Source organism: Danio rerio, chromosome 11, assembly GCF_052040795.2.
Source record: "Danio rerio strain M-AB ecotype USA chromosome 11, GRCz13ab, whole genome shotgun sequence".
NCBI lineage: Eukaryota > Metazoa > Chordata > Actinopteri > Cypriniformes > Danionidae > Danio > Danio rerio.
Genome location: NC_141031.1, coordinates 11,013,521 through 11,040,324, shown reverse-complemented (window position 1 = coordinate 11,040,324; position 26,804 = coordinate 11,013,521). Strand labels below are relative to the sequence as shown.

The 26,804-nt window shown below is 35.4% G+C and overlaps 1 protein-coding gene across 6 annotated transcripts in view; it reads left to right on the top strand.

Moving 5' to 3' along the window:
• Positions 1–26,804, top strand: part of slc4a10a (solute carrier family 4 member 10a) — a 131,840-nt gene that overhangs the window by 87,516 nt on the left and 17,520 nt on the right. For all 6 annotated transcript variants that reach the window (XM_087273346.1, XM_087273349.1, XM_087273348.1 and 3 more), the window contains 15 exons: positions 23–110; positions 215–361; positions 4,042–4,142; positions 4,239–4,413; positions 4,526–4,659; positions 7,168–7,413; positions 10,219–10,324; positions 18,271–18,432; positions 19,595–19,708; positions 19,798–19,959; positions 21,948–22,199; positions 22,293–22,361; positions 24,161–24,334; positions 26,518–26,640; positions 26,735–26,799. In XM_087273346.1, the coding sequence (XP_087129472.1) occupies positions 23–110; positions 215–361; positions 4,042–4,142; positions 4,239–4,413; positions 4,526–4,659; positions 7,168–7,413; positions 10,219–10,324; positions 18,271–18,432; positions 19,595–19,708; positions 19,798–19,959; positions 21,948–22,199; positions 22,293–22,361; positions 24,161–24,334; positions 26,518–26,640; positions 26,735–26,799 (2,118 nt within the window). The remainder of the gene's footprint in view (positions 1–22; positions 111–214; positions 362–4,041; positions 4,143–4,238; positions 4,414–4,525; positions 4,660–7,167; positions 7,414–10,218; positions 10,325–18,270; positions 18,433–19,594; positions 19,709–19,797; positions 19,960–21,947; positions 22,200–22,292; positions 22,362–24,160; positions 24,335–26,517; positions 26,641–26,734; positions 26,800–26,804) is intronic.

Genomic DNA, 26,804 nt, shown 5'->3' with positions numbered 1-26,804 from the left:
TTAGTTCGCTGTCATTTTGCAGGTTTCTCTTCATTCTGCTGGGGCCAATGGGAAAAGGACCACAGTATCATGAGATTGGTCGTTCCATTGCCACACTCATGACAGATGAGGTCAATATTATTGCCATTATTATCTATTTATTTTTATGCATGATGCTATACTAACTGGCTGTTACTGTATATATGCTAAATTCACATCAGTGTGTCTTTTCTAGGTGTTTCATGATGTGGCGTATAAAGCAAAGGAGCGTTCTGATCTTGTGGCTGGAATTGATGAATTTTTGGACCAGGTGACTGTGCTGCCTCCTGGCGAATGGGATCCCACCATCAGAATAGAGCCACCTAAAAACGTGCCCTCACAGGTAATCAGTGATCAAACTTTACTGTACATGCACTGATCCATAGCAGATCCGATGATGCAATTGGTGATGCATTAGTGATGAATTATCAAAACCAAAATAATTCCAATAAAAAAATGTCACTTTTGTGTGAAACATTTTTTTGAGGGCCACATTAGAAAGAAACAAAACAACTTTCTGGAATTAATTATGTCTCATGCAATTGCTCAACCACAGAAATACATCAATAAATCCAACATACAGTAGACTCATTCTGAAAGCGTAGCCCTATATATATTTTTAAAGATTGCCAGTTCTTTCAAGACGTCCTCGCTGTAGCCTTGATGACGTAGGTGATCGTCAACTAAAAAGCGGACCTGCTACTGTGACAGTTGGGCTTAGGGTAGGCGATCGTCAACTACCTAGCAGACCTTGTACCGTCCACTAAGGTAACACCCATGCTACTGTGATGGTTGTGTTTAGGGTAGGGGGAGGTGTAGGCAATTGTCAACTACTGCCCAATAAGGTAAAGCCCATGCTACTGTGATGGTTGTGTTTAGGGTAGGGGGAGGTGTAGGCAATTGTCAACTACTGCCCAATAAGGTAAAGCCCATGCTACTGTGATGGTTGGGTTTAGGGTAGGGGGAGGTGTTGGCAATCGTCAACTACTGCTCAATAAAGTAATGCCCATGCTACTGTGACGATTGGGTTTAGGGTAGGGGGAGTTGTTGGCGATCGCCAACTACGTAGTGTACCTGGTCAACTATGTCATCAAGCTGCGGACTGCAGCTAGGGTCAATTGGTGCTTTTGAAAACACTATTGGTTGGGTTTAGGGAAAAAGGAGGGTGGGTCAGTCAGTCAGGCAGGCAGTCAGTCAGTCAACAGCGGCTTCGGTGCGAATGGCACTAGCGAGAAAAATTTGAGATCTCAAAAAGAGTACACAGCAACCTCTGGTGGATTTGCGAAAACAAAAACTGCAAAAAAATGTACCTCCTTGGATATATTTGGTGCTCTCCAAAAATCGGTACATTTTCAGAATGAGCCTGGGTTGAATAAATCAGCTTCTTCGCCTCAGAAAAAGCATTAAATGTCCGCAGCTTTTTAGTCATTTTGACAAAAGGCACACTGGTTTTGTGGCTGACCTTACTTGTGACATCAAATCCACTATATTAAATAGTTAGCACTGTTGTAATGTAATTTTTATACCACTGCAAGAAAAGGCAGGATTGTAAATGTCCGAGGAACAGACCCAGCAAGAGCTGGTTGGTACGATCCACAATAAAAAGTTATTTAGTCACAGCAGTAGAGGCACACAACTATACAACCCAGGCTCATTGTGGAAACGTAGCCACGCGGACGTTTCTGCGGACTGCGAGATACGTCCCGGGAGGTACGTATTCGAGCGTTTTTTGTTTTCGCGGATAACAAGCGGGAGAGGCCGCTGTGTGCGCTTTTTCGCGTCTCGGGCGACTCTCGGGAGCGCGCGCCGTTCGCACCCGCGCTGTTCTCGCGCAAAAAGCCGCCGGATCGGCTGACCCGGCCGCCCACCTCTTCCTCCACCTCCTCCTCCTTCCCTAAACCCAAGCGACGGTTTGCAAAAGCCGTCCAGAAAAACAAACAAAAAAATTTTTCGACCGCGTTTTCGGATCCCGCCGCGTTCTCGCCCTTATTTTTCGGATTCTGTTTTTCATCTTACCTGATTTCTGGAACCGCTGTTCCCCAGACTCGATCCTGGTCGTCGTCCCCGCAGCCGGCTCCTCCTCCGGGGCCTCCGCTCCGCCGACGCAACGCTGTAAGCTAAGCGGACAAACTGGTTGCATCGGGAAAGCCCTCCACTCGGAGGCGAGCCGTCGGCCGGTGAGCGCGAAGACGAGAAGCGGATCGGCGCCACACCGCCCCGCAGCATTCGGTCAAAAAAAACTAAACGCGTCCGTACGTAGCTCCGGCCACGTAAATCAACTATAGCAATAATAAAAAAAAAACTAGACTGTAGGTCAGGGGTGTCCAAACTCGGTCCTGGAGGGCCGGTGTCCTGCTGAGTTTAAGTCCAACTTGCTTCAACACACCTGCCAGGAAGTTTCTAGTATACCTAGTAAGAGCGTGATCAGCTGGTTCAGGTGTGTTTGATTAGGGTTGGAGCTAAACTTTCCAGGACACCGGCCCTCCAGGACCAAGTTTGGACACCCCTACTGTAGGTAAAATGCAAAAAATGCTCTGTTCTTCACTGCCTCATTGTTTTAAGATGTAAAGTGTGTATCAGACCAGACAAGAAGCACTGCTTTAAATTCCATTGTTCTTCACCGTATCTTTAAAATATGGAAATTGATTTTACTACATTATGTTTAATGAAGTTTCTACACTAGCTTGCTACTCCTGACGGCCGTTGCATTTAAACTGTCTTTTGTCTCATTTTACACTTGAACAACTAAATGAAGGCTTAAGTCTATGATTATGAAGTATCTGATTTGACTTTAATTACATTACAACATCTTATGATTATGAACAAATTATGAAGTATCTAATTATACTTTAATTACATTACAGCATCATTGGTGTAAAAGGCTCCTTATGAAATTAAAGTCACATTAACCTTTCACTGGAAGTTTATCGGTGGCTGTAAAACACTATTAAAATGAATGAGTTAATAAATTTTTACAGCTAAGATCGATGTTTTGTGTCAATTTGATTGGATTTTTGTGGCAAGTAGCTGTGTAATGAGCCAGATAATGTACATCTAGGTCAGGGGTGTCAAACTCTTCCTGTAGGGCCGCAGCCCTTCAGAGTTTAATTCCAACTCTGCTACTAAACACTAAAGCTGCGGTCACACTGGGCCTTTCTCCCCATATACTTCCATTCATACGCACACATATGCGTCAGACCGGAAGCACAAGGTCATGCGTCAAGTTTTGCAGGTTGCTGCAGTGCAAAGTTCAAGCTTGGTGAACTCTGACCTGCGAAATCGCATCACTTGATTGCGTGAGACCAATCGAGGATCAAAACATGACATCTCTTGACAGAAATTTAAAACATGGAGCAATCGCTCTCTTTTTTAAATGTCTAATAAGCTTGTTTAATGGGCAAAGCAGTGGCGCAGTGGCTAGTGCTGTCGCCTCACAGCAAGAAGGTCGCTGGTTGGAACCTCGGCTCAGTTGGCGTTTCTATGTGGAGTTTGCATGTTCTCCTTGCCTTCGCGTGGGTTTCCTCCGGGTGCTCCTGTTTCCCCCACAGTCCAAAGACATGCGGTACAAGTGAATTGTGTAGGCTAAATTGTCCATAGTGTATGAGTGTGTGTGTGGATGTTTGTGTGTAGATGTTTCCCAGAGATGGGTTGCGGCTGGAAGGGCATCCGCTGTGTAAGAACGTGCTGGATAAGTTGGTGGTTCATTCCGCTGTGGCGACTCCAGATTAATAAAAGGACTAAGTCGACAAGAAAATGAATGAATGAAGCTTGTTTAATCCCGGTCCTTTTCACAGCGCCGCAGAACAGAATATCGCATGCTCAAATTCTAATGTGACCGCAGCTTTACCTGTAGGTTTCAAGCAAACCTAAAGGACTCAATTATATTTTGATCAGGTGTGGTTAATTAGAGTTGGAACTAAACTGTGCAGCGCTGTGGTTTGACACCTGTGATCTAGGTGGTTGCAGCTTTACTCTGCGAGAACAGCATTGTTTCTAATGTTGTTTTGTGTCTCAATCTGATAGGAGAAGCGTAAAGTTCCTCCTCTGGCTAATGGTGGTGCAGATCTTGGGGAGGAAGAGGAACATGGAGGCCATGGTGGACCAGAGCTACAACGCACTGGGAGGTCAGAAATCTGTCCATATCTACTGTTTATTTTATGTTTGATAAATCCCCATATTTGAGACCGACCTGGATCTCAGATGTTCTGTTAATTGTACAGGATTTTTGGTGGCCTTTTCCTGGACATCAAGCGCAAGGCTCCTCACTATCTGTCAGACTACACAGACGCCCTCAGCCTGCAGTGTCTGGCCTCCTTCCTCTTCCTCTACTGCGCCTGCATGTCTCCGGTCATCACCTTCGGAGGTCTGCTGGGAGAAGCTACTGAAGGACGCATAGTAAGAATGCATATAGGCAATTTATTTAGCAAGTTTATAGACGCAAAACTGTATTTCAAGAGACCTGGGTTGATTATGCTGCCATTGTGATATCTTTTCATTTGTCTTTTAGAGTGCAATAGAGTCTCTTTTTGGAGCCTCTATGACGGGTATTGCATACTCATTGTTTGCCGGGCAGCCCCTCACTATTCTGGGCAGTACAGGGCCTGTATTGGTCTTTGAGAAAATCCTCTTCAAATTCTGCAAGTAAGGCTCCTTTGGTTTCAAATAGTTCTGTTCTTTTATTTTGTAATGTTTCATTAGGTTTATAGTGGAAGAATAAGGAAATGCACTTTCACAGTAGTCTGCTTGATTATAAGAATGCATGTACAGTGGTCTGCATTGTTGTAGTATGATATATAATTAAAAGAGAAAATGCAGAATACACTACTTGACAAAAGTCTTGTCGTTGATCCCAGTTGTAAGAGCCGCTTGATCTAGTTGATCATTTGGAAAAGTGGCAGAAGGTAGATTTTTCAGATGAATCATCCGGTGAGCTGCATCCCAATCATTACAAATACTGCAGAAGACCTACTGGAACCTGCATGGACCCAAGATTCTCACATAAATCAGTCAAGTTTGGTGAAGGAAAAATCATGGCTTGGCGTTACATTCAGTATGGGGGTGTGCGAGAGATCTGCAGAGCGGATGGCAACATCAACAGCCTGAGGTATCAAGGCATTTGTGCTGCCCATTACATTACAAACCACAGGAGAGGGCAAATTCTTCAGCAGGATAGCGCTCCTTCGTTTGAGCATGAATGGGGTAAGATATAGGAGGAGGCATTGAAGATGAATCCAAAGAATCTTGATGAACTCTGGAAGTCCTGCAAGAACACTTTCTTTGCCATTCCAGATGACTTTATTAATAAGTTATATGAGTCATTGCAGAGATGTATGGATGCAGTCGTCCAAGCTCATAGGAGTCATACACAATATAATTTTTTTTTTTTTACTACACCATGACTTTATATTCTTTACTGTACATTATTTGTGTTAAGTGACCAGACTTTTGTCTAAGCCAAACCGTACTATCTTAATTTAATAATTAAAAATCAAGGCATGATCATTATTTTATTTTGGTAAAAGAAGCGTAATCTTGAGGCCTTTGCCTTTCAAATAAGTCACTTCTCACATGACCAACTAGAAGTCAGGTTATTAATTGATGTTCCTAAAACTTGGATAGGTGACAAGACTTTTTTCAGGTTTCACGCATAGACCCACATACACATGGACCCTACACACACTCAACAATTTGCTGCTGGCTTCTGGTTAAATAAGATTTATTTTAAGTATTTTCTTTAGTATTTTTAAAGTGTTTTCTTAAGCATTTTCTTTAAGTATTTTGTTTAGTATTTTTCTTTTCTTTTGTTTTGTATTTGTTTTGTTCGCATTTGAGTTTTTATTGCATACATTTTAGTAACGTTGTAAATGAAACCCAATTTTAGTGCTGAAAATAATAATAAAACTCCAAAAAGTTTTCCAGTAGAAAACAAACTAAAATATTTGAGTTTTTTTGTTATAGTAAGTACATAAGTGTAATATATATATATATATATATATATATATATATATATATATATATATATATATATATATATATTCACACAGTGCTCAGCATAAATGAGTACACCCCCTTTTGAAAATGAATATTTTTAGCTCAGTGAATTAACTTAACATTTTTTGGTGGATTTAAACAAAACAGTTTTATGATACATACAGTTATATAACAATTATATTTATTAACATAAGGGTGTGGTCACAGATCACCTTTAGTAATAGAGAGAAAAAACATTTAAAATCAAATGCGTTATTGACAAAAAAATAAATAAAAATAAAAACTTCTACTCTAAAAAACTTCTAATTCTACTAAATTTGATATTTTTTTGTCTTTTGATTTTTACTGTTTATTGAAATTTTATTTAATATTTTCCCCCAACCTATAAATATTGGTGTAAAAATATTTGGCCTGTGACTGTCTTGCTAAAAGTACATAAAAACAAACAAAGATGAATCCAGCTGCAAGTGTATTTATCATAACCAAAAGTCATAAATCAAACAGTGCAAGCACTCCAAACAGGATAACAAACGACCTAAACAACGAGCTGGACTTGAGCCAAAATAAGTCAATTTGAGAACTGAGAACAAAGTAAAGAATTGCCGCTAAGATATAGGTGTTGAAATTAACCACAGCTGAAGTGACTGATCAGAACACCTGATCGGTGTTGAGCAATGAAACACGTGACCACAAAAAAGACAACCACAAAAAGAGCGCACACATAACCGTGATAGTTACCGATTTTCTTTTTTTTTTTTTAAGATTTAGGGCTAATGTACAGTACATGCACAAATATATTATTGTAAAGCATCCTTTAGAAAATATAAAAAAAAAATAGATCTTTGAGGGGTGTACTCATTTATACTAAGCACTGTATATATATATATATATATATATATATATATATATATATATATATATATATATATATATATATATGTATATATAGGGTTAGTGTGTATAAATAAATAAAATATATTTATTTATTTATACACACACACAATTTTATTTATATGTACATTTTTTAATAGCTGAAATATTAAATTTAGTCTGTACCTTAAGTATTGTTTTCCTTCAATCCCCAAAATGTCTTAGTTCTAAGACTCATTTAACTGTAGGTGACAGTGGAATTTATTTTATTTGTGTGTTTCTCCTAAGAGAGTATGGTCTGTCCTACCTCTCCTTACGCGTGTGCATCGGCCTGTGGACGGCCTTTTTCTGTCTTCTGCTGGTGGCCACAGATGCCAGTTCACTCGTGTGTTACATCACGCGCTTTACAGAGGAGGCCTTCGCTTCTCTCATCTGCATCATCTTCATCTACGAGGCTCTGGAGAAACTCATCCATCTGGGAGAGACGTACCCTTTCAACATGCACAACGACCTCAACAAACTCACTCAATACTCGTAAGTAAACACACACACAAACACTACATCCAGCAGGATAATGCACCATGTCATAAACTGCGAATCACCTCAGACTGGTTTCTTGAACACGACAATGAGTTCACTGTGCTCAGATGGCTTCTGCAGTCACCAGATCTCAATCCAATAGAGCACCTTTGGTATTTGATGTGGTGGAATGGGAGATTCACATCATGGATGTGCAGCTGACAAATCTTCAGCAACTGCGTGAGGCTATCATGTCAATTTGTGCCAAAATCTCAGAGGAATATTTCCAGTACCTTGTTGAATCTAGGTCATGAAAGATTAAGACAGTTCTGAAGGCAATAGGGGGTCCAACCCAGCACTAGTAAGGTGTACCTAATAAAGTGGCCAGTGAGTGTATATAAGGCTTATGTGAAGTCAGTTTGAACCTTTTTGCTGATTTGCCACTTTTAAGATAACATAAAATAATGAATTGTATAAGTGTCATGTGCAGGACCAAGTCTAGGACAACAAAAGTAAGGATTCAAGTGCAGTTTAATAATGGCCGTTTCCACTGAGCGGTATGGTACAGTGCAGTTCAATATGCTTTTGTGGCCATTTCCACTGTCAAAAGATACCAAAAAGCGAACTGTATCGTACCACTTAGTCGTACAGGCAGGCATTGTTCAGCACAGGAGCAAAACAGGAACATACAAGTCGTCCAAATCATTAAACAGGCATAAGGGCAGTACAGTTGTCAAAAAAGCATCGTCAATTTGTAAAGTATATTCCTCATCACTGTCGCAACTTGCCCACTTGGTTTGGGTCTTGTGGAGCTGCACATGGATTGATTTGCTCTGTGTTTAGACTTTCAGCAGTGAAAATTAAACCACACTGAACTAAACTAAACTAAACTGTAATTTTGAAAACTGGACTGACACAGTTTAAATTGCAATTTACTAGAACGTCTATGTAAAGCTGTTTTGACACAATCTTCATTGTAAAAGGACTATAGAAAAAAAGATGAATTGAATTAAATTGAAAAAGCACACAACAAAAAGACAATGCTTAGGTCAAAACCATGGCAAGCAAAACAAAGGACTAGAAATACTTACTACAACAAACAAAGACACAGCAAAGAACTGGTGTGTGGTGTTTAAATAGTCCAAATGATCAGCAAGCTTCAGCTGCATGTGTGTCATAGTGGTGATCGCCGAATGGTGTGTATGAAACTGCACGATGGGATTTGTAATTCATTAAGGTGGCATATGTAGTTCACCAGTGATTTACCAGGACTAGATTGATGGTGATCTTGACACTATGGCCCTGTTTACACTAATGTGTTTTCATTTTAAAATGCATAAGTTTTGCTTCGGTTACGCCATCCGTCCACACTACGCTGGAGTTTTCGAATGTGGAAAACGGAGCACTTTGGAAATGCTGAAGAGGCCGTTTTCATTCTAAAACACTGCTGCTCCGTCTCAATGTGGATGGGGGAAAATGGAGACATCTGAAAACGGAGGCGGTACTGCCGACATTCACCTCTCTGATTGGGGCGAATATTCAGTAGCTTACACACAGTTCAGTCCTGCATCCTCTCCTTGAAGTTCAGACTTCGCAAGTTTGATATGTAAAACAGACTCCCGAGGACATGTCATTAAATCTTCAAAGGGAACAGTGTACTTTATAACCTTACTCACATCATCCTGGATACGTACATTGTTTCACTTTCTTAACAATAAAATTAAAGCATGATATGAGGAACTGCTATTTTCATTTTGTCATTAACAACTTAACAGACAGCAGAAATGTTGAGGCGTCGTGCTGCATATTTGAGCTCCATTTTCACTGTATGCATATTTATAGCAAAACAGAGACTATAACATCACTGCCTCCTTTCATTTTTATTGAAAATACGAAACATACCCTCTCTATTGCTGAATATCAGTTTTAATAATCAATAATGGCCATTAAAGAAGTATAACATACAATAAGTTTATACATTATGGGAAATAAAGGCAAGCAATCAGTCAATATACAAAATGTACGTGGTTCCATTAATTATTAACTTATATTTGCGCTCAGCCAAAACATGTTACTTGAGAGCAAGTAATAGATTCAAAAGACTAAAGTCTGGAAATATGCCGTTAGATAGAAACCAGATGAATTAAATATCTTGTTTAATAAATATAGTGAGATTAGATCCAGCGGTAGATCCTTGATGAACAGTCCAACGAGCGCAGCTCTCGTCTGAGTAGATATGCTGCAGTGCATGCCAGAGTGTGTGTGTGGTCACGTGATGTGCGTTTTTAGTTGTTTGGTGTAGATGGAGAGTTGTTCAGAAACGCTAGTGTGGACGTGGATCGTTTTCATTCTAAAACACTGTTTTTAAAACGAAAACATACTAGTGAAAACGGGGCCCACAGTTTTAAACATCTGCAGAAAAGGCTTGGGGTTGAAATTGCCTGGGTTAATTGATTTGTACAAAATCCAGGTGTTATGGAAAGCACATCAAACTATATCTGGCATATCTCAATCTCCTTTTGATTCATTTGAAACTCTTCTGTCAGGATCTCGTTATTTACATTTTTAGTCGTTTCTCGTGGTATTGATTTGCTGCATTTGAATGGGAAGAGGTAGTTGCTCTTTTTAGTGCTATTGAAGTTGTGTCTGTCTTATGTGAATGTTGTGAATTGTGTAAATTTATTATGCTGGAGAACAAATTGCCCCATTGTAGGCACAATAAAGTTTACACACACATACATGCATCATTAATTTTTAATGTCACATGTTGACAAATTTCTCATTGTAAAATTTTGTCATGTGTTTTTGTGTGTCTTGCAGGTGTGTATGCACAATTCCTAAAGAACCCAGTAATGCCACACTGAAGTACTGGGAGGAAAAAAACATCACTGCATCTGAGATCGACTGGTTAGGCCTAGATGTCAAGGTAAATGTGGCTATTGGTGCATTCAGAACTTTCTGGATCGTGTAAACACGCTTGGCTTAACTGAAACTGTAACTAACTGGTGTGATTGCTTTGCTGCAATTTGTGCTGTTTCTTTTAAAAAAGTGTGCAATCTGCCATCTATATCTTTAATTTTTTTATTATTTATTTGTATTCATTTGATCAAATTCCATATCTTTGCAGACTGCATCTATTGTGTTTTTTTTAGTTTTTGTTGTTGTTGTTTTTTTTTTTTTACAAAAACCCAGCTTACAAAAATCTACCTGACTTTGTGAAGTTCATTGTGCTTTCAACATAAAAATACTGTGCAATGTTTCCATCACTACTTGAGCGCATCATGGATAGCTTCGTTTTAATGGAATTTTAGCGAACTGAATGCTTGTTTGCCATTACATTTTTTTTCCAAATGTTGTGCATTTTAAAATAAAAAAAAAGGTTTAAACATTTTAAGATGTTATGACCTTCTAATTTGTTTTCCTTTAAAGGTTCACGAAACACTCGAGAACTTTTTTGAGATTTTAACAGATTTGTGTGTGTTGAGCATCAGTTAAGAGAATGTTAGGACCTGTTAGCTTTAATTGTGGAATATTTTGAGCTTTAGTCAGCTAATTTCAGCTAACGGGTTTAAAATGATTCTTGGGGCGAGATTAAAATCGGCAACTGAGCGCAGAACTGCAAGTGCAAAGATGACACGTCTGTTTCTCATTATTATTCATAGCGGAGTTTTCTTATCCTATGAGAAGAGCCGGTTTCTTAATTATTCATGAGAGCACGTGCTTTCCAAACGCGAGGCAGACCTGCAAGTGCCAAGCTGTGAGACACGGACCCACGGCACACAGTATTTAGCTGTTCATGAAGGCTCGTATGTGTTTGTTTCCATGATCCACAGGGTTCGTTGCATGTTTTTCCCCCCGATCCTGTCAGGGCCGATACAGCAAAGCTGTAAGTGTCCATCAAGCATTTTTGTCTGGGGAGCAGTATGAGGATTGGTGAACGGCGGACCTTGTCTTTTATCAGGAGTTCGTTCACATTTAGACACATCGCCATGCTGCTGTTTGCCTTAATCCTCTAGATCAGGGGTTCTCTTTTTACATGGTCATCAAGCCGCGACCCAAATTTTTAGAAACTATAATACAACTTTAGGAGTTATAATTAATTTGTATTTATTTGTTAACATACACAAGTAGTGACAGATAAATTATAAGACATTCATAGAGACTTACAAATCAACAATATTTTATTGCTGTCATTTAAAAAAATAGATCAAATTATAGAAATATTATAAAATAAAAACAACAAATATTGTAAACAGTGGTTAGGGTAAGTAAAAGTTCAGTTACTATGAACTAAACTGAACTGTTAATAAAACATGTCTGGTTTCTAAATGTCATTTTAATTTAGAAGGTTTCTCTCTTATGAGAGTACCTCACTACATATGACACGAGGCTTTAGGTATTTTTTTTCGTCAATATATGTAAATCAATACTTTACATATTCGGGGTCGTACAAACGGTAGGGTTTTCGCGCACAAATTTGAAAATAAAAGTCCGGTATAAGCAAAATAAGTAAAAAATTCAACTTTTGTTGTTTTTTTGACCACACACTCCGCGGGTCGCGACCCACCAGTTGAGAAACACTGCTCTAGATTACCAACAGGTTTAATGGTTAAAATAGACAGGTCAAGAGACCTGCTGCACTGACGCTGCATTCCTGCCCATTCCTGCCCTTTGCTTGCGGAGCTCCGCTCCCATTATGATGCATCTTTTGTAAAAATTCTGAGGTAGACTTGAACCGAAAGTGGGGGGTGTCATGACCCTTTAAAAAGCCAATGTGTTTGTGTTTGTTGTGTTCTGTTAAATACTTTAAATGTATCCTGTTATTTCAGTAATCAGCAAACTAGATAACACTGCTCAGAGATGGCATACATCTATCTACACAACAGATGCATACTTTTATGAAGTTATAAGGTTTATAGATGATGGCATTGTATAAATTAGAAACTCATTACAAGGAAGGCCTACAGTATTATTGCATTCAGCAGTATCTGCACACCTCTGATTGGCCATTGCATTAATAAGAGACAAGCGCGTGATTAGTTGTAATTCACAATGCTTAAAAAGCAAGTAATGCATTGTATGAAGATCAAAGGCATTTTAAAGGGTTAGTTCACTTTAAAATGAAAATTAGCTAATAATAAATAAAATTCTTTTTTTACAAAGGCAACAGGTAACATGTATATGTTTTTTTAGTCATTCAAACAAGTCCAGTAAAGGACAATCATCCATTATAAAAAGTGCTTCACGTGCCTCCATGGGTGAAAAACAAAGTAAAGGATTGAGACTGTTGTTGTCTTCTTCTTCTTCTTTATTAGAGGTGCATTTTTATGGCATTTAGCACCACCAGCTGGACAGGATTGTGAGGCCTTTTAAGGGGATGACATAGAGCATAGGGTCACAAATTTGAAGTGGAAAAGTCCAAAATAAAAAGTTCTAAAAATTAATAAATAAATATACTGTATAAAAAAAACGTTTGGAGGATTTTGATTATACTGTAGGTCAAGCAGAGATGTTTTTATTTTCATGCCTGGCATTTAGTTATCACTCTTCACTGCACTTTCACATTCATTTCAACAGTTCGAATGCACGGAAAATGTGCCTCTATGGAAGAAGACGACGACATTGGCACGGTTTCTTGCTGAAGATGCAAAAATGTATATAAAGTGTTCAAATAAGGATATTTTTTTCTCCCAAAATGTATTGATTCATGACAAAAGACCTTTATTCCCACCCCTGAGCACTGCTAGGCACTTTTTTATTAGGCTGGCTTGAGAAACAAGCCAGACTACTGAAATCCTATTTAAACTTATTATTTTTTTTATATATTATTCTTCTTCTTCTGAGACTAAAATTCAAAATCTATCTCCTCCTAGAGCTTTCGAGCTATGACCCCCAAACTCACACCAGACCTCCAAACTATTCTGACTCGGTATGCCATATCTTTTCCGACTGATCCGACTTTCGATTTTCCGAAAAACGTCCCGGGACCGTCGGAAAAATCCCATAGACTTAACATTGGACCAAACTTTGTGACCTTATAACTCTGCGTCAGACTGTCACACAGACTTCTAACTGGGCTCATTTAACTCAGACTACCTAACTGCCAATAACTGATGAGGTTTTAACTTTCTGGCCACGCCCTAGCAACCACTTTTGGACCCTAGAAACTGTCCCATAGACTTCCATTCAAAGGACTCTCATTGACTTAACATGGGATCAAAATTTGTGAGCTCATAACTCTGCATCAGACTGTCATACAGACTAATGGCTGAGCTCATTTAACTCAGACTACCAAACTGCCAATCACTGATGAGCTTTTAACTTTCTAGCCACACCCTAACTACCAGATACTGCACCCTAGCAACAACTGTCCCATAGACTTTTATTGCAAAAGACTGTCATTGACTTAACAATAGATCTAACTTTGTGACCTCAAAACTATCTATCTATCTATCCTTTTTCAAACTGCTTTTATCTATCTATCTATCTGTCTATCTTTCTATCTATCTATCTATCTATCTATCTATCTATCTATCTATCTATCTATCTATCTATCTATCTATCTATCTATCTATCTATCTATCTATCTATCTATCTATCTATAAACTGTTTTTATCTATCTATCTATCTATCTATCTATCTATCTATCTATCTATCTATCTATCTATCTATCTATCTATCTATCTATCTATCTATCTATCTATCTATCTATCTATCTATCTATAAACTGTTTTTATCTATCTATCTATCTATCTATCTATCTATCTATCTATCTATCTATCTATCTATCTATCTATCTATCTATCTATCTATCTATAAACTGTTTTTATCTATCTATCTATCTATCTATCTATCTATCTATCTATCTATCTATCTATCTATAAACTGTTTTTATCTATCTATCTATCTATCTATCGATCGATCGATCGATCGATCGATCGATCTATCTATCTATCTATCGATCGATCTATCTATCTATCTATCTATCTATAAACTGTTTTTATCTATCTATCTATCTATCTATCTATCTATCTATCTATCTATCTATCTATCTATCTATCTATCTATCTATAAACTGTTTTTATCTATCTATCTATCTATCTATCTATCTATCTATCTATCTATCTATCTATCTATCTATCTATCTATCTATCTATCTATCTATCTATCTATCTATCTATCTATCTATCTATCTATCTATCTTCGTTTCAAACTTTTTAAAACTGTTTAAATTAAACAAACTATTTCCAACAGACTTTCTCAAGCCAGCCTAAAGTTTGTCTCGACGAACTTTAATAATCTTTATGAATTGATGTGCTTTATAAGGGTACAAGTTTTTCTTCAACAATCCAATAAATTGAAAAGCAAAAGATAATTATTTAAGTAACTCAGACTGAAAGTAATATACTTTGTATACTTAGTAACATGCCCAGGGCACTTTGAGGATGAGCAAATAATGGAACAATTTTCAGTTTTTGATTAACTAACCTTTAAACAAAACAATGATGGATAAAAAAAAAAGATTAAACTACTGTATAATACATGTCAGGATAGTATTGGCAATGTCAGATTCAGCCATCAGAAAAAAAAACTTATAGTTGTAATGATACCAAATATGCACAATTACAAAGATTCCTATCTGCACAACTGGAATTTAAAACATTTAGTGTCTTCTGCTTGTCAGCAGAGCATTACAGAACTGTCTAAACTTTGACATTTTTAATAGATTAAGTCAACACTAATAACTAAGTTGAAAAATTTACTTCAGCCAGGGGTGCGTTTCCCAAGCAACGACATAACTCACGGCTGATTATTATAGTATAATGCTTAATTTGGGGAAAAAAAACAAAACCCGTAGTTTCTCTGTCACAAATCCATCGCTTGAACCACGTTAGTTATAACGTAAAATGTTCATAATGATGCTTTAAACTGGGTGGAGTAACTACTTCTTTAGAGAAAAACCCATAATTTCTTTGTGCAGATTATGTTGTTTTACCCGCACACGCATTTAATATAAAATCCAATATTAGATTTGGTTAAAACATGCACTCGCTTTCCATATCAATTGAAATCTATGTAAATGGCACATATAGGACCTATGTTTGCTTTACTAATATTATCCGCTTGTTAAGTGGTGACGTATGTAATACTGTTTCCGGGTCCAAGCCGACACTCATTTGAGTTGAGAAATCATTCGTTTATGATCACGTTTTATTCCTATCACACATTAAAGTTAATTTTATATAAAATCATAGTGTACACAACAATCTCTGGGCTTGCTGCAGAAATATAAAAACTTTTACAATTTATAAAGAAATGGATCACTTTCTGGCCATTGGATATTAGGCATAGACATATATATTGCGATTGTGATTTTCGAAAGTATTAAATCGCTTTGTAAACGTTTATTATTACCATTTCATGAGCCTCCCCATACAGTTGAATAGAGCGCTTGTACCCGGAAGCCGCTTCGCGTGACGTCACACTTAACAAGCGGATTGAGAACATTACGTATTCTATTTTAAAACATGTCACTTACAAAAGCTTAGACGTATTCTAATATCATATATAAATCATATAAATAAATAAAAAATTAGGCTATTTATTATGAAATGAAATGTAATATTTATTGTTAATTAGAAAAAAATCATACTATTCCATACAAAAATCTATATTTTTGTATAAAATATTATATACTATACAAAAATCATAATATTGATGATGATGATGATGATGATGATGATAATAATAATAATAATAATAATTAATATTATTATCATTAAGTAGAATTTTTTTTTTTTTAAGTTTTTTACAATTTGACACTTGTAAACCACTGCAGAAAGCTCTAATCAGCAGGTCCATATCATTTACAGTACATATGCTTAAATAACCTACTATAAATTAAAAGCATTAACATATGCTGGTTTTTGGTTTTCACAAGCTTTGGAGACGTAACATAAGTTTCGCTTTTAAATAATAGGTCACCTATAGCTCTCGCCATGAGGCTGTGTTCAAAATGACATCAATGTTTTCAAAGTGCACTGCAAAGAGAACACAATTATAAACATGAAGATCGCTAAAACTGATCTTTAAAAATAGTTTGAAAGCAAATTACACCTAAGAGAGATAACCTTAATGCTTTTTTTTTATTTTTAATCATTCCAACTTTGAATGTTAAAATGTTCTAAATGAATAGGGCATAGGGTGGAAAAGTGGGAATAGAACACAGCTGGGAACTTTCCAACTACTGTGCCAGCTCCAGAGCTGTAGTTGCAAGTGCTCAAGTTTGCGACGCAGTTGGCAAATGTTCATTGGAGCGATGCATTTGGGAAACGGCAAATCAACAAACTATGTTTGGAACGACGGAACTTGCAACCTTAGTTGGTTAACAATGGTTTTGGGAAAAGCACCCCAGAACTGTACTTTTGCCATGGTTTAGTGTTCGATAGTTCAATTCAGTTTCTGTATTGTTTTGATATAGCAAATACTGTCAGTTTTGTTACGCTAGCATGTGTAGAAACGGTTTAAGTTGTCTGTGTTACAACAACTAAACCCCATATTAGTTATTTTTAGCACAGTTCACTAAAAACATTTCAACAGGCATCTGCCACTCATGTCTGGCCCTCATATATGGGTTAATTCTTTTCAGTGACTCAGATTTGTATAAAAGCAAATCCTCAGCTCTTTCACCTCAGATCATGTCCCGTGCTTAATTCTAAAGCTTTTGCAAATGCACGCAACTACAAACTCAAACACACACACTGTTTTTTTGTTTAATAGAGACTTTTAGTTCCCATATACTTTATAGTCTGTATATTCTGTTCTTATCCACTAATCATAAAAATTACTGGTATTGCAATATGTCTGTGGACAATTCTCACACCAGTACCACACACACATATACAAACACATCCTTGTGATGTCCCAAATGTGTAACAAATCATTAATCTACAAGAAGAGACTTTGTTGACTAAAAGGTCACACTTTATTTTTTATGGTCCGTTTATTGAATTAAGTTACATTGCATCTACATGCCAACTAATTCTCATTAGATTATAAGTAGACTGTTAGGTTGGGGTTAGGGTAAGGGTTGAGGTTAGGGTGAGTGTAAGTTGACATGTGCTTGGAAAGTTTTGTATAGTCAATTAAATGTCTGTTTAAGGAGCATTATCAACATATATTAAGGAGACAGTCTACTATTCAGGCCCGGATTGGCTAATCAGGAGGACCAGGAGAATTCCCGGTGGGCCGGTCCGTTTTTTGTCCGCGAGGGCCGGTGTCCCTAGCTCCAGAACCTGTTGCTCTCAGCAGTCACACTTTTTAAATTTATTTATTTACTTGACCACAGCCTTTTTATTCATTATTTTAAAACAGTTGTTGTGGTCGAGCGGTTAGCAGGTTATGTTAAAATGCCGCGGACCCGGGTTCGATCCTCGCAATTTAGTGTTTTCATTTTTATTGATAAGACATATAATACTGTTAGGGTTGTTGAACATTTGAAGTTCTAAAGCAGCTGTTTTCTCAAAAAAAAAAAAAAAAAAGAAAAAGACGTGATAGTGTCATTAGAAATTGATTTGGAAATATTTATTTATTTACTTATTTTAATATAGTCAGTCGTGAACTGAGGTGGGCCGGTTTGAGGATTGAAACTCCAGAGCTGAAAAGGTGTCCCACTCCGGCCCTGCTACTATTACTCAAGTGGACCATCAAAATAAACTGTTACTGACTAAAGTTGTATGAGTCATTTATTTGCAGATTTACATTTTTTTTTAAATGCAGGAATGAAGAAGTGAATTGTCCACCGATGATTGTACGAGATTTTATCCTCTTGTGTTTTTCTCTTCTGATCATTGTGTCTGTTGGTTTTTTCAGGGCTGTGTGGAGAACAGGGGTGAATTTGTGGGCAGTGCGTGTGGTCATCACGGTCCTTACATCCCTGACGTCCTCTTCTGGTCTGTCGTTCTCTTCTTCTCCACAGTGGCCATGTCTTCTTTCCTCAAGGAGTTCAAAACCAGCCGCTACTTTCCCACCAAGGTAAGAACTGTCTCTTTTAATTTATTTTTTATTTTTTGGTGTTTTGTGTATTGTAATTAAAATATGTATTTTATTGTATTTTATTCTATTTCTATTTATGATGAAAATGCATATTCATCTTTAACAATATAATATAATGCTTGCATATTTATTTAATGTTTTTTTATTTATAATTGTGTATATGAATTCAAAAAATATGTTTTATGTATTAATAAAAACAGCATTTAATTACATAGTAAAAAAATCGATATAATTTATTAACAATATTTATCTTTAATAATATAATGCAATACTTGCACATTTTATAATTATATAATGTTTTTATTTGTCTATAAGAAAACAAAAATGTATTGTCTAAAAATAAGTTTCTTTTTCGGCTTAGTCTCTTTATTAATTTGGGGTCTCCACAGCGGAATAAACCCCCAGTAATAATATATATATATATATATATATATATATATATATATATATATATATATATATATATATATATATATATATATATATATATATATATATATATATATATATAAAATATATATATATATATAATATAATGTAATATAATATAATATAATATAATATTATAAAATTCAGGGGCAATGCAGTGGCGCAGTAGTTAGTGCTGTCGCCTCACAGCAAGAAGGTCACGGGTTCGAGCCTCAGCTGGGTCAGTTGGCATCTCTGTGTGTAGTTTGCATGTTCTTTCTGCGTTCAGGTGAATTGGGTAAGCTTAATAGTCCATAGTGTATAAGTGTGTGGGGATGTTTCCCAGTGATGGGTTGCTGCTGGAAGGGTATCCGCCGCGTAAAAACGTGCTGGATAAGTTAGCGGTTCATTCCGCAGTGGCAACCCCGGATTTATAAAGGGACTAAGCCAAAAAGAAAATGAATGACTGAATGATAATATAATATAATAATAGTATGAGTATATTTTGATCAAAAATACTGTAAAAAATACTGTAAATTTTTGAACTGCTATTACAGTTTGAAATAACTGTTTTCTGTATGAATAAATTTCTTTTTTTTTTATTAATATTAATATAATAATAATTATTATTATTAATAATAATATTATTAATATGACACTCTTTAGTGCTGTAAAAATTCCCCCAGAAATCTATATAATCTGTAATGTTGTTCTCTGTGTTATTTTGCAACAGGTGAGGCAGATTATCAGTGATTTTGCTGTTTTCATCACCATCATGACCATGGTTCTGATCGACTATGGTCTGGGGGTTCCTTCACCCAAACTACAGGTTCCTAATGTGTTCAAAGTGAGTGGTTAGAAGAAGTTTTACTATTTTAATTATTCATCAATTTTCCCATCAATATGTATTCAACATATTTATTTGACCTCTCACAGCCAACCAGAGATGACCGTGGCTGGATTATCAGTCCACTGGGACCAAACCCGTGGTGGACTGTAATTGTGACCTGCATCCCAGCCCTGCTGTGTACTATCCTCATCTTCATGGACCAACAGATTACTGCCGTTATTATTAACAGGAAGGAACACAAGCTGAAGGTTTTAATAAGAATCTTCTTTTGATTATCAGATATTCTTGTAGACTTAATGTTACGGTATGTTTTTGGTTGTGGATGTCGGAATGACAACAATTTCCTAATTTTTTATGTCACTGCTTAGCAAAGTTGGGTGTTCCATAGTAATATACTACTGTAATCTAATTACATTTTTAAGGAACACAGTAATGTATTGAATAACATTTTACATTTGTGTATTTGATTACAGTTACTAAAGTCAATGTAATTGCACAACTTGCGTTACAAATATAATATTTAGAAGAAAGAATACTTCTTTTAAATCACATTTTCTGCTGCAACGTCATTTAATAAGCATGCGCTTTTAAATTGCTGGAGAACTCGAGCTGAAATGGCTGCTGTCAAGAGCGGCTGCTTCTTCAAGTGGAAATACTGACATTACTTTGGTTTTATTAAGCGTAAAAACAATAAAATATTGTTGTGAAATACAGTCCATTTCAAGTCTCTAAAGAACTTTCGACTGCTTTTAACTCGACCAGCAACTTGTTCAAGCATTTGTACAGAAAACAAAACCTTCGAAGACACTACTCGTCACCAGGGAGGACACCGGTGCCCAAAAACACAGCGGCCCAAATCAGCCCAAACATGCCTTAATCAAATTTTTGTGCAGGATCGTGAGTGTAGGTATCTTCTGAATGTAAAGAGAAGCGTAGCTGCTTTCAGGGCCGTTCACATATCACATCTTTTGCGCACGCATATGGAACGTATTGTGCGCTCATTTCCCAGGTGCACCAGTTGAAAACCGTGTGCCACGTGACAAGAACTGACGATCAGCTTCATACTTTGTAAGGAATAAACGCTCTTCGGTTGACTAATTACCTCAGACAAACACAGAACACCCAAACACTGCGGTGCTACTTCATACTGTAGATGTCAGTGGTTTCAGGTATCCAGTTTTCTTCATGTGCTTCTTTTGTGTTAAAAAAAAAGACAAACAGGTTTGGAACAAGTGAATGATGAGAGAATTTTAAGTTCATCCCGCTTAGGCGACCATGGATTAATAAAGGGACTGAGCCGAAAAGAAAATGAATGAATGAATCTCATGTAGCAATCACTGGGGAACATCAATACACACTCATACACTACGGACAATTTAGCCTACCCAATTCACCTGTACCGCATGTCTTTGGACTGTGGGGGAAACCGGAGCACCCTAAGGAAACCCACGCAAACGCAGGGAGAACATGCAAACTCCACAATGAACAGCCAACTTGTAATGTATTTCAGTGAATATTAAATTACCCAAAGAGCAGCAGTTTATTTCGTATATTTTATAGGTATATTTCATATGTTTTAAAAGTAACTTTAAAGTAAAGTAAATAGTAATCTGATTACTTTTTACATAAAGTAATTAGTAATGTAATCAGATTACAATTTTCGAGTAGTAATCAATAATTTGTAACCAATTACTTTTTAAAAGTAACATACGTAACACTGCTGCTTAGTCGTATTTCAAGTTATTAGGTTTTAAGGCAAATTTTATGAATTATATATATTTGAAAGAACAGTATAAGACGCTTAAATGAGATATTTCAAAATAAGAGCTAATCAAAATTAGAGAACACTTTCAGATTTCAACAGGACAAATTTTCAAGTTTACTTTTTTAAAATGGTGAGCTATTCTAACTTCCACTATCATGCCAAACAATTCTAAGAGCATTCAGGTACGGTTCCAGTTGTTTTGTCCATGTAAGACTGAATTGTTTCTTCCAGAAAACTCCTATGTTAGAAGACAGGACAATGTACAAAATCTCAATGGCCAATTAGCTTGAATTGTATTATCAACTGTCATAAATTCAGACCTAAAAAAAAGAGTACTACTTTAATTGGACTAACAGTATAGTAAAGCACAATTCAAATTCTATTCTAATATCTAAATTTTGAACGATAAGGATTATGTTATTTCTGGAGAAATCAAGTGTATATAAACTGTTCTCTGATTGTGATCTACAGAAAGGCTGTGGTTATCATCTGGATCTGTTTGTGGTGGGTGTGATGTTGGGCGTTTGCTCTGTGATGGGTCTGCCGTGGTTTGTGGCTGCCACTGTGCTGTCGATCAGCCATGTCAACAGTCTGAAGCTGGAGTCTGAATGCTCCGCTCCTGGAGAACAGCCCAAGTTCTTGGGCATCAGAGAGCAGCGCTTCACCGGCCTCATGATCTTCGTCCTCATGGGCAGCTCAGTGTTTATGACCTCCGTACTGAAGGTCCGCCATCTTTGTTCAACACAATGCTAAATGCTTGCAATAAAGAAACGGTGATTTTCATCCTTTTGAATTATTTTCTGTTTTTGTCCTCAGCATATTCCGATGCCTGTGTTATATGGAGTTTTCCTTTATATGGGAGCATCGTCTCTCAGAGGCATACAGGTACTGCATAAGGAAAGACAAATCAACCATGTCTCACAATTGTTTCTTTATCTTACATTATTTAGTATTATGCACATAGTAAAAATATATCAAATGTATTAATGCTTTTTAATTCAACGCAGGCTCATTGGAAATACAAGCCCAGGGCTTTTTGCTTGCAGTTTGTGTTGACAAATCCACGTCAACTGTCTACATTTTTGCAAATTTCAAATGTATTGCTTTCTTATACGTACAATTTACATGTCCTTCTCGTTCAAGTCCATAAGAAGTCGAGGCTTTTAGTGGGTAAAATCCAACTGATAGTATTTTCAAAAGCAAACAAGAAGAGATAATTGATAACCATGGTTTTACCATGATTTCACAATGTTTTTTTTTTTTTACCTGGTTTCATGAACCGTCCTTTGCTGGACTCAAACCTGGTCTGCTCTGCATTCTGAGTTTGACACAGTACAAGGTGAGCTACGGAGCAAACTGACCATCCCGGGAAAGTTGTTCATATAGAAATAAACATGTTCAATTACGCATTACAGGTACACTTAAATTGCTTTTATGGTATTTATTCCATGCTAAACATAGAACTGTGTGTAAACAACCCTTTATTCGTTGATTAATATGTTCCTGTAAATGTCAGTAGTGTGAAAAGAACAAACTGTAGCGTTCGTTTTACCCAGAACAAATTTCCAATGAGCCAGGGTTGCTTTAATTTTACGTTTTGGTAATTTTGTAATATGCTTTGTTTAACGTGTTTTTACATTTTTATTAAAATTGCATGTATTGGTTAATTTGTTTCACTTTATATATTATCAGTTAATACTTAGGATTTCCTAGTGCAAAAGTATTATTAAAATTTAAAAGAACTGTTCTGTATTTTAATTTAAATTAAAATGCAGTTTTAGTTTTCAGTGATGAAAGTTTAATTGTGCTTAATTTTCTGTTCTTTCATGTTTAATTGACGCTGTATTCATATTTTAATTAATATTGTTTGCTTGCTATTATGGTATTGTTTTAAAATATATTACAATACTTAAAATATGTTTTTCTCTCTCATATTTAATATTTTTGAAAATTTGTATAAATACATTTTATTTCTGTGATTTTAAAAGCTGTATTTAAAAGTAAAGAAGGGGATTAATTCTTGGTTTAGAAATCCATATTATTGTAATCATTAATATTTATTAATATTTTGGATCAGTTTAAATTTTTTTATTTTTTTTATGTGCCAGTGTTATTTTAGTATTATTTATATGCGCTGTTGTAGTATTCATTGAATTGACATTATTATATATTAAACATATGTAGTATATGAAAGTGTTAATTTTAGTAGTGTATATTTGTATACATTTTAGCACTAAAACATATTTTTAAGTTTTTTTTTTTGTATGTATTATTTATGTTTTTTTAAATTTAGATATTTATATTTTCAATTTGTTTTTGTTTTAGTTAACAACACTCAATTTTATCCAGATTTCAGTTTTAACTAGAATTTTTTATTAGTAATGTTGGTAATTTTGTCAATCTATGTAAATAAAAAAAGCTTTATCTCATTTGTTGTTTTAACGTAAATTGTATTGTAATGTGTACTTATGTTTTTTTTAAGCTTTACATTTCTTAAGAAATCACTTAAGAAATCGCTTTCTTTTCAATTAATATTTATCATGTAATATTTATATCTTATTTTAACTCTATCCCAAATAATAGTTTTTGTCAAAAAGGACTAAATTGTGTCTAGATGCACTTCAGGTTCAAACTATTTACAGTAGTTCTGACCATATTTAGATGTGTTTGTGTTTGCCATTCAGTTCTTTGATCGCCTGAAGCTGTTTGGGATGCCGGCGAAACACCAGCCTGATTTTATCTATCTGAGACACGTTCCGCTGAGAAAAGTCCACATGTTCACCATTATCCAGCTCAGCTGCCTGGTGCTTCTCTGGGTCATTAAAACCTCCAGAGCCGCCATAGTCTTTCCAATGATGGTAGGACACCTATATTTATATGTATTTGAGTGTGTGCATGATCACCAAGAGCTGAGGAAATTAGGACTGGTTATCAATTCAGATTTAGTCAATTCAATTTCAAGAGCAGTGAATGTTTTCTCTTTTGTTCCTTAATTAAAGTTCCTGTGAAATTAAAATATAGTTTTTTAGATGTTAGTGTCAGTATGTTAAAACAGTGAAAGAATTTGCATTTAGAAGATATTAATATTTACAGTTGAAGTCAGAATTATTAGCCCCCTTTGAATTTTTTTCTTCTTTTAAAATATTTCCCAAATGATGTTAAACAGAGTAAGGAAATTTTACAGTATGTCTGATAATATTTTTTCTTCTGGAGAAAGTCTTATTTGTTTTATTTCGACTAGAATAAAAGCATTTTTTTTTTAGCATTTTAGGGACAAAATTATTAGCCCCTTTAAGCTATATTTTTTCTCAATAGTCTACAGAACAAACCATCGTTATACAATAACTTGCTTAATTACCCTAACCTGCCTAGCTAACCTAATTAACCTAGTTAAGTCTTTTAATGTCACTTTAAGCTGTATAGAAGTGTCTTGAAAAATATCTAGTCTAATATTATTTACTGTCATCATGGCAAAGATAAAATAAATCAGTTATTAGAAATGAGTTATTAAAACTATTATGATTAGAAATGTTTATAAGAAATCTTCTCTCCATTAAAGAGAAATTGGGGATAAAATAAACAATTTCAGGGGGGCTAATAATTCTGACTTCAACTGTATATATGGATTAATATCCATAGTTGTCAGTTTGTCACTTCTGCCTCAATGGATTTCTCATCAAATCTTCTGACCATTAAATTTATTCTTGCAAAAATATTCAAATTGTTAAAAATAATATTTGCTAAAATTCTCTATCTGTTGTAAACCCAAAATTACATTTAGAAGGTGTTGAGTTGACTGATAAAAAATAACAAACATATGCATAATATTTTTCAGAAGCAATATAAAATTACTCCTAGAGGCAAATTTTTCTGGAGCTCTATTATAATACTAATTAGAAAAGAGCCTGGTTAACTCCCTTCAAATACACTATTAATAATAAAAGAAAGGAAATTTAATTTTAAATATTACATACAATTTACTCAGTAAAATCGTTATTATCAAAGTACATTGACATTGTGGTTTCTGCAATGTGGATAAAAATATGAATAATGTGACATTGTAAACAATTTCTGAAAGGATCTAGCCAAATATATTTTTAAAATTACAGAACCCAGTTATTATTTTACAGGTAGATAGACAAAATATATTATTTCTTTATAATGAAAACAAATCCACCAAAAGTCTTGAATAAATTATTAATCTCTTTTATTTGCATAATTTTACTTAAACAAGCAGACATTTGCTAAATCATCTTCCACATTAACAGTTTTTTGTATCGAATATTACTTATTTTCTACAGTGAAATTGTTAAAAAGCCAAAAATCTATGATATGTATTAATTATTATAACACTTTTTTGATTCCCCTGTCATTTCTTAAGTCTTTGGGTGTGGAAATGCTGTACACTATGCTTTGTGTATTTAATTAAATACTTTGTTTATTTTTATATATATATATATATATATATATATATATATATATATATATATATATATATATATATAAATATAAATATATATATATATATATATATATATATATATATATATATATATATATATATATATATATATATATATATATATATATATATATATATATAAAGATTATATAAAAATTAGCATTGTCTCGTTATCAAGACAATTCATTAGAAACACGATGAGTGGACTCTTTTGTAGATTTATCAATAGTTTTAAACAGCACACTTTCAGATTTAAACCGTAGCTGGATATTTCACTTCACTTGTTACACACTGCGTGGAAGGTCATTTTCAAAAACCCATAAAAGAGGCTCTTTAAGAAAACAGATTCCCATAACATTCATCCCATTCCATCCTCCACATGTTATCAGTAAAAGAGTTTATCAGTGGTTTTACATCAGAAAGGGAATATGACCTTATGAAGAGTTAAATTTTGCCTGTTTTCAATGTTTTTTTAAAGCCAGAACATACACAAATTGTATTCACAACAATATCATGTCAGCCACTTTTTACCAAATTTTACTGCTGGATTAGATGACATGTCTGTGTGTTTCTGTGCAGGTATTGGCTCTCGTCTTCATCCGTAAGCTGCTGGATTTTGTCTTTTCTAAGCGAGATCTCAGCTGGCTCGATGACCTCATGCCCGAGAGCAAGAAGAAAAAGATGGAAGATGCACAGCAGGAGGTATTAACAACACCACCCTAACACACACTGGTCAATCAGTAAAAATAGTGTTCTAAAACAACAGATGACTAGTGTGTTCTTCTCTCACTTTTAGGAGAATCAGTGTGTCTTGATTGAGGATGAAGGGATTGTACAAGTACCCCTAGAAGGACATTATAAGTAAG